Source organism: Sinocyclocheilus grahami, unplaced genomic scaffold, assembly GCF_001515645.1.
Source record: "Sinocyclocheilus grahami isolate Dianchi unplaced genomic scaffold, SAMN03320097.WGS_v1.1 scaffold2974.1, whole genome shotgun sequence".
NCBI classification, from domain to species: Eukaryota; Metazoa; Chordata; class Actinopteri; order Cypriniformes; family Cyprinidae; genus Sinocyclocheilus; species Sinocyclocheilus grahami.
The window spans coordinates 3,949-12,376 of NW_015508147.1; the positions used below are offsets into that span (position 1 = coordinate 3,949).

Consider the following 8,428-nt stretch of genomic DNA (forward strand, 5'->3'; position numbering starts at 1 on the left):
AAACTGGCAAGGCTTAAATGAGTTTAGTTTAAACACAGATAGCAGTGTGTGCTGTTCAGGTTTCACCTGTGCACGTGAATTATCAACACCCGGGTGACCAGTGTCGTGCCGAAAATTAGAGTAGAGTCTGTAATAATTTTTTGGCAAGTGTAAAACGGACGGACGCAGACGGGAATCAGTTTTCGGCAGACAATCAATTTTCGGCACGACAACGGCATCAATGACTGGTCATATTCCAGCATACGGCACTCGCATTGAACAAAGTTTACAAAGAGGGACTGGTTTGTCCACGTTTTTTTTTTTGTTCATCGCTGTTGTTGTAATGTATTGGGAAGCCAGAAAGCGTATCTATCGACAGAAACATCGGCCTACATTAGCCGAACTCTGTCTGCTTTAAGTGTTGTTATTTTTAACAAGCCATATTACAGATGCTGTCAGATTTAAGATGAACCGCGGTGCAAGTGTGTGCCGATCCATAGGTGGAGAACAGTATGGTTCGATTTTTTGACCGAGGAACGTTTTGCACTCCTAATTTCTTCAGTTCAAAATAACGAGGGACGACATCTTTTTGTAGTGGAGTAAAAGGTATGATATTATGCTTTGGAATGTAGTGAAGTAAAAGTAAACGTTTCTCAAAATAAACACTCTGATAAAGTGCAGATACTTGAAAAATACTGAAGTAGGCCTACAATAACAAAGTAAAAATACTCCATTACTGTCTACCACTGCTTGTTTGACTCACATAAAGACGATTATGTACTTGCTGCCACCAACTGGCATAACAATGTAACATGCAGAGGTTTCTGAATAACCCTCTCCGACAGCCTGCAGACAAATGGTGAACTGTCCTCTCAGCCAATCAGATTAGAGGACCACAAGTTGTAAGAATAAGAATAAATGAAAATTAAATTAGTTATATACAAATTATCTGAGACATTGTCCTAAAGCGCATTTCGGGATGAGCACCCTCACAACTCTACTTTAGACACGCACTGTGCTCCTTATCAGGATTGCACCCAGCTCTGTATTCCTTCCATAACTCTCTTCAGAACTTTTTCTTCTGATCTCCTCATGTCTGATCTCTCTTAAGATGACCACTGGGTATGACATGAACAGCTCTCTCACAATAGCACTGCTGACCACTGTTAGATCTTTCATGCAACAGTGCAACCACTAGTGAAGTAAAATGCTTTCGATGTGTGGAAACTCTAATGTGTATTTGCAGTCTTCGATCATGGTTGACATTGTTTTTTTCTTCTTTATTTGCATATGACACATGAAACTGAATGTAGTCAGATCATGTTTTCATGTTTTTAAATTTCACTCGAGATTTCATTTAGTTTACTGACATCAGTTTACCTAGAAAAATGATAGTATTTTAAAAAAGTAACATTTACTTGGCGAGGAAAATAGGTCACAGAATTCAAATTTATTATAGATCTATAATATCTGGACTATTTACAGGGGATGTTAAATTTGAAAAGATTACTGACTGTTGACTAGCTGTCAGTTGAAAAAAAAAGGCACGTAATAGACACATAATAGTGTTGAAAGTGTGCCATAAATGACAGCTCCTCGTGAGAAATATAAGTAATAGACTGAATTCTCAGCCTGTGTTCCTTCTTTGATTCCTCCAGCTGAAGAGAACGCTCAGACAGTCGAGCAGGCCATCAATGGAAGCTTCATGGGTCGTCTTATTTTCCAGCCCACTGGATGTGGAGAGCAGAACATGTACCGTATGACTCTACCTCTCATAGCCACTCATTATCTGGACAGCACCAATCAGTGGGACACTGTTGGCATGGAGCGCCGTAATGACGCCATCAACCATATCAGCACAGGTCAGCAGAACAAGACAGATATAAAGAATCTGACTCTGATTTGAAATAAAATCATAAAGCACTCTCAACAATGCTCTCCTGTGGTCACGGCTTGTTTGCAATAAAGGAGGAACTGTATTTAAAAGAACTCCAGATACACAAAAAACAGAACAACTTAAAGCAAAATGTGACATGAACGGACAACTGAAATGTTTGTTGACTGGCCAGCACAGAACAGCAGGTGTGCAAATTAATCAAACAATGAAAAACCATAGCAACGAAATGAAAACACAGAACTAAAGCATGTGACAGAACCCTCCAAAAACAGAAACAAACCCAGATGATCTCTAATACCCGGACTTTGAAATGGACATTACAATTTATTTTTTTACACTCAAAATCTGAAATATATACATGGATAGTAAAGTAAATATTCTTTATTCATTAAGGTTATCAAGGTCAGCTGAAATACCGCAAAACAGATGGATCTTACGCTATCTACATAGAAATGCCAAGCAGCACATGGTAAAATGTTATTTTTTCAATATTATTATGATTAAAAGTAGCAAAGTATTACTTGTTATTAGTTTGCTTTTGTTTCTGTCTGTTAAAGGTTGACAGCATATGTAGCTAAAGTCTTCGCCATGGCCAATAACCTTGTTTCTATAGAGGAGAATGTGATCTGCAACGCTCTCAAGTGGCTGGTTCTCCACAAACAATTGCCAGACGGCTCCTTTAAAGAGGAATCAGCTGTAATTTCAAGAGGGATGGTGGTAAGCTTAATGTTACTATGACTGACGTAGCAGCGGGCAGCCATTCTTTTTTTTTGCATTTGTTGTGTCTCACCTCAGTCGCGATATTGAAGGTGGAATAGAGTGCTGGTCTTTCACTCCCCCCACCGACAATCCCTGCTGGTAGCGAGACTCGAACCTGCGACCTTTGGGTTACAAGTCTGATTCGCTAACCCAGTGTTTCCCAACCACTGTGCCATGACAGGTTGTCAGGTGAACTATGGAAAATTATCAGAACGTTCCATCTCTATTATAAGTCGTTATTATTATTATTTTAAATCAACGCTATTGGTCATCTTTACTTTACATCTTTTTTTTTGTTTGTTTGTGGGTTTTACAAATATTAAACAAATGAAAAACATTCAAAAGAGCTTGTGACTAAACCTCATAATGCCATTGGATCCTCAAACTGTCAGCGAAACCTGATAACTCCACCCGCCTCCATTCAGATTGAAGCACCGCGCGCAGACTGGAGACAGATCTCTGCTTATTCACAATACAAGGGTAAATAAAGGACTGATGTTTGAATAAGTAGTGTTTTCTTTACTCAAAAAAAATACACTATGTCCCTCTAAATGATGATTCCAGGTAAGGATTCACAGAGCTACAACGAAAGATCTGGCTGGAAGGACTAACATCTGCCAAAAAAGATAATTGCGCAAAGATGGCTCCCTCCCCATGATATAGTAATATTAGAACTCTCAACAGCCAGAATAGATAAAGCTAGAGCCTCAACTCTTGAGGCATGGAAAGCTGTTGCAGATGGCTTGACAGAAAGGCTTCAAGATGGTCGAATCTAACTCTACTTATCCTGAGTTTATGTTGCAGACTGTATCAGTTTTTTGTATTTTTATTATTTTATTTATTGTATTTTGTTATTATGTAATATATAATAATAATAATAACAAATGACTGTTTTATATATCCTGTGCATAGTGCTTCATCTTCTATATTATGATATTTTGGCCAAGTGTATTAAACAACAAAAAAACTGAGCACTTACATAGCTACAATAAACTTTATAACATGTAATTGAATCAATGCTAGTTTGTACAATGTTACTATATTTCAGTGCTTAGTGGTGTGCCATGGGATTTTTTACTGATGAAAACCCTGCTGTGGCTAAAAAAACAACAACAAAAAAACACTGCTCTAACCATTAGGCCACTACTTTCCCTATAATGAATATTATAATTCATTATAAAACTTTGCTTATGTTTTAATTGCTGTATTACTACATATCTTTCAGGCCCAGTTATATACTTTTGAACCATAGCAAGATACATTAGTAATGCCTATCATGTCTCTATCTTCAGGTACTACTATACTTTAAAGTCCTGCATGGACTCAGGTTTTGTCCATTGATTAATAACTCTAGTAAAAAGTGTCACATTTGCTGATGGCAACAAACAATTTTAAATGTTTCAGTTTATTTGTGCTTTATTCCAGGGTGGCGTAGGGGGCAATGATGCTGATGCCTCTCTGACGGCTTTTGTTGTGATTGCCATGCAAGAGGGCAGAGAGATCTGTGCTGAATCAGTTGGAGTAAGTGAACTTCTTCCATCATTGTGTTTACCAGAACAAGAGTGGTACCGATAGATGATAGTGTCGTGGATCAACAATAGTTTTAAAAACATTTTTATGATGCTAATAACACTAATAACAATTACAAATTATTATTATTAGTAGTAGTGGTAGTATTATTAATTGAATTATATAGGCCTAATAATAGTCTTTAGGTCCGAACACAGCACAATAATCAATTATTGATAAAAATCAAAAGTATATTCAAACAGCGACTTTAAAAAAGTAAGAAATGTTTAACAAGAAATATTGATTATTCTAATTTTTTTCACTATCATTAATATGTGATCCACAAGAAAAATACTAAATACTAATACATTTAGATTGATATACCATTGCTATACTGTTATCAGCATTGCAGATTCTGCTCTCATTGTGTCTGAGAATTTATGTGCCGTTAAAGGCACAATATGTACGATTTTTTTTAATTAAAATATCCAAAAACCACTAGAACAGTGTTATATATTTTGCTGACTTGTGTACTTACAGTATCCCAAATGTTTCGAAGAATGTTTAAATCCAGAGAAATAAGCAATTTTAACTAGTGACACGGACTGTGTCCATAGCGTCATTGTGTCGCCTGCCAAATACCTCATAACCCCTCGATTTCCGGTTTTGTTTTGTAGAAAACATGGAAACACCAAAGATGCTTTAATATGTTATGCGTTTTAATAGACCGGTGACGACCGCACAGAGTAGCATTATAACAGAACGTTCAAATGTATCTAGTATGATAAAACAGCGCTGCTTTACCCCACATATGCACGACTGGAAGGAGCGGATGCGCTCGACTGTGGCATAATAAAAGCTCCGCTGCTTTCCAGCCGTGTGTCATGCTCGTTCAGCGCCTCGTTTCGTTTCGACGGCTTTCAGCCTCACCCTGCTTCATTCTACTGCATTAATAAATCATTAGCTCATCCATGAACATGATTTCTGCCCGAGTCCTGTCGGATTGCATCAGCTGTGGGGATGAAGACCACAACTCCCATGATTCCAGACTCAGTCACAGTGTCATCAAACTATGCCTTTGTCTATTTGTTTAATTTGAATACGCGCCCTCTAGCGGCGAAAATTACATATTGTGCCTTTAATACAGCATCTGATGATAAAAGCTCAGACAGTTTATGTTTTCGCTTTTAGGGAATGATTGACTGTGGTTTGGTCCGTCACCAACATAAGTCTCATGTAAAGTTTGCAAATTGCATGTGTGATATTCACTGGCTTGTCTTTTGGGTGAAATATTTCTATGCAACGTGACTAGGGCTGGGTAAAACATATCGATATCTCGATATTAATCAATTCTCATTTTTATGGAACAATATCGATTCTTAAATCCCAAGAATCGATTAGTCTAGTTTTCAGTTAATGGACGGATCGTTGAAGGGCACTTCCCATCCAATATATCGCAATAAGCATTGTGCTTTGGTACTTTTAATATGAAACAAAGTCTCAGATTTCAAATTCTGTCCATTGTATTGCAATATTCAAAGAATAAAGGTCGTTTACACGTGAACTAATCATCTCCTCCACATTAATACTACTTATAGCACAAAATAAACATGACTAAACATCCGAAAGTAAGTTAAAAGAAAGAGTACAACTTTACAATCCGTATTCTGTCTCATGTAATCACTCAATCAGTGTTTCAGCCGCGCAAAGATGTCAATATATAATGTCTTGTAAACAATGTCACGTAATGTCAAATTTACCTATGAAAAACATATTCGGTGACCATAAACTCATTAGTCAGCTAGAAACATAAACTGTAGAGAGGGGCATTTTTCTAAATATATGCACCATATAACATATTCATTATAAATTTGACTGTTCTTCAATGTTTGATTTATGATTGAATAAATCCATCAAGTTTTTATGACAGCCACCATTTATACAAAAAAATTTAACGAATTGAAGTAGAAATATTATTATGTAATTGTAACTTTATTACTTTTTCTTCAATGTTTAATTTATGTTTGAAAAAAATCCATAATTTTTTTATGACAGCCACCATTATGTTTATATATATAAAAAAAAATAATACAATTGAAGTAGAAATATTATTATGTAATTGTAACTTTATTATTTAAAAAACTTAATTAAGTGTAATTTTAACAAATCTGTCAATTTTAACCTTCAATATTATAGTAATGTAGTACCAACTTACTCTCATGTATATTTTACAGTATTTAAGTTGAGATTTTTTTTTCCTTGAGAAAATTCGGCATGTACTGTACCTGATATGTATCAATACAATCTATATTGAATCTAATCGAATTTAATTGGTAATCGAATCGAATTGTGAGCTTGTGAATGGGAATCAAATTGAATTGTGAAATGTGTGTCAAAACCCAGCCCTTGACGTGACATTGTTCTTCATCACCCACTCCATCTTTGCTTACATTTAAATTTACATTTAGTCCTTTAGCTGACACTTTTATCCAAAGCGACTTACAAATGAGGACAATAAAAGCAGTCAAAACTAACAAAAGAGGGTTACTTACTAATCCAAGATGGTGGCGCGTTCACACGCTGCGGCTTCTCTCTCTCCCGACAGAAAGGTGTTTTCGTGTTTTTTGTCTTGTGAGTCGCAGTGTTTTTGTACGCATTCGTCGCGTCTATCTGATTCTAAGCGTGCATATAGTCGTGAGTTTCTGCTCGATGTCGGCAGAACCACATTTTTAGAGTTAAACTCTGCGCACGCCGAAGAGCTGCGGGATCTCGGTCTGCTCCGGAGGCCCACACCATCACCGACCCCCACTACTGCACCTCGCCCTCAGCGGAGGCGCCACAAGCGGCGCGAGAGGAAGCAGAAGAGGGGTAAGCGCGGAGGTATCCGGGCTAGGCTAGCGGCTAACCCACACAAGCCGGCTATCCCCACCATCGTACTGGCTAACGTACGCTCTTTGGACAATAAACTGGACTACATCCGACTACTACGCTCAACTCAGAGGACTGTAAGAGACTGTTGTGTTTTTGTGTTCACGGAAACATGGCTCAACAACAGCGTTCCGGACTGCGCTATTCATCTCGATCAGCTGACATGCTATCGAGCGGACAGAGCTCGCGTCGAGGGAGGTAAGACCCGCGGCGGAGGGCTTTGTGTTTACATCAATGATGCGTGGTGCCGCGATGCTGTTGTGGTCTGCAAACACTGCTCACCCCTGGTGGAGTTTATGATTATTAAGTGCCGGCCGTTCTATCTACCGAGGGAATATACAGCCATACTGCTCATTGCTGTATACATCCCTCCCAGCTCCAACAACAGCAACAGGAGCGAGGCACTAAATGAACTGTACCAGCACATCAGTGAGCAGCAGACAGCCCACCCCGATGCTTTTCTCATCTTGGCTGGGGATTTCAACCACGCAGACTTAAAGAGTGTGTTCCCAAAAATACACCAACACATAGACTTTCCAACACGGGGAAACAACACTCTGGACTTTGTTTACACCACGCCTTCTTTTCTCAGAGAGAAGATGAAACTAGAGCGGAGCACCTTTAATTTAAAATTGTCAATCTGACAGACATTAAACAGCTGTCCGGGCATGTTTAATCCTCAAACATTTCACGCACCTATCATGCAACAACTGCTCTGAGGGTGGCAGAGGAACATGATGAAATGGCAATACATTATTTGGTCTTGCATATAAATCACTTCCTAAAGACAGAAAATCTGAGGGGTGATACCACACGAGGCAACAGTGACAAAGCACCTCAGTGGCCGCCACAAGCACCATCAGTCAATTAATTGGTGTTATTCTATACTGGCTTCAGACAATAATCACACCTGGAGGGTGTTCTCATAGTGTCAGCTACTGGCACAGCATTGAGTAAACCTTTGAAAGGGAACTTTTGTTTTGAAATCAAAATGTTCCTTTGTTCCCCTCCATCTATATCCCCTCCATCTTGAGGGATATCCCTCAAGATGGTGGCGCGTTCACACGCTGCGGCTTCTCTCTCTCCCGACAGAAAGGTGTTTTCGTGTTTTTTGTCTTGTGAGTCGCAGTGTTTTTGTACGCATTCGTCGCGTCTATCTGATTCTAAGCGTGCATATAGTCGTGAGTTTCTGCTCGATGTCGGCAGAACCACATTTTTAGAGTTAAACTCTGCGCACGCCGAAGAGCTGCGGGATCTCGGTCTGCTCCGGAGGCCCACACCATCACCGACCCCCACTACTGCACCTCGCCCTCAGCGGAGGCGCCACAAGCGGCGCGAGAGGAAGCAGAAGAGGGG

At 39.0% G+C, this 8,428-nt stretch overlaps 1 protein-coding gene across 1 annotated transcript in view; it reads left to right on the forward strand.

The window, feature by feature from the left end:
* Positions 1 to 220: 220 nt before the first annotated feature.
* Positions 221 to 8,428, forward strand: part of LOC107575883 (complement C3-like) — an 18,368-nt gene continuing 10,160 nt past the window's right edge. Inside the window, exons 1-5 of the mRNA XM_016262199.1 lie at positions 221 to 281; positions 1,611 to 1,841; positions 2,270 to 2,345; positions 2,434 to 2,593; positions 4,061 to 4,156. Coding sequence (XP_016117685.1) covers positions 221 to 281; positions 1,611 to 1,841; positions 2,270 to 2,345; positions 2,434 to 2,593; positions 4,061 to 4,156 — 624 coding nt within the window. The remainder of the gene's footprint in view (positions 282 to 1,610; positions 1,842 to 2,269; positions 2,346 to 2,433; positions 2,594 to 4,060; positions 4,157 to 8,428) is intronic.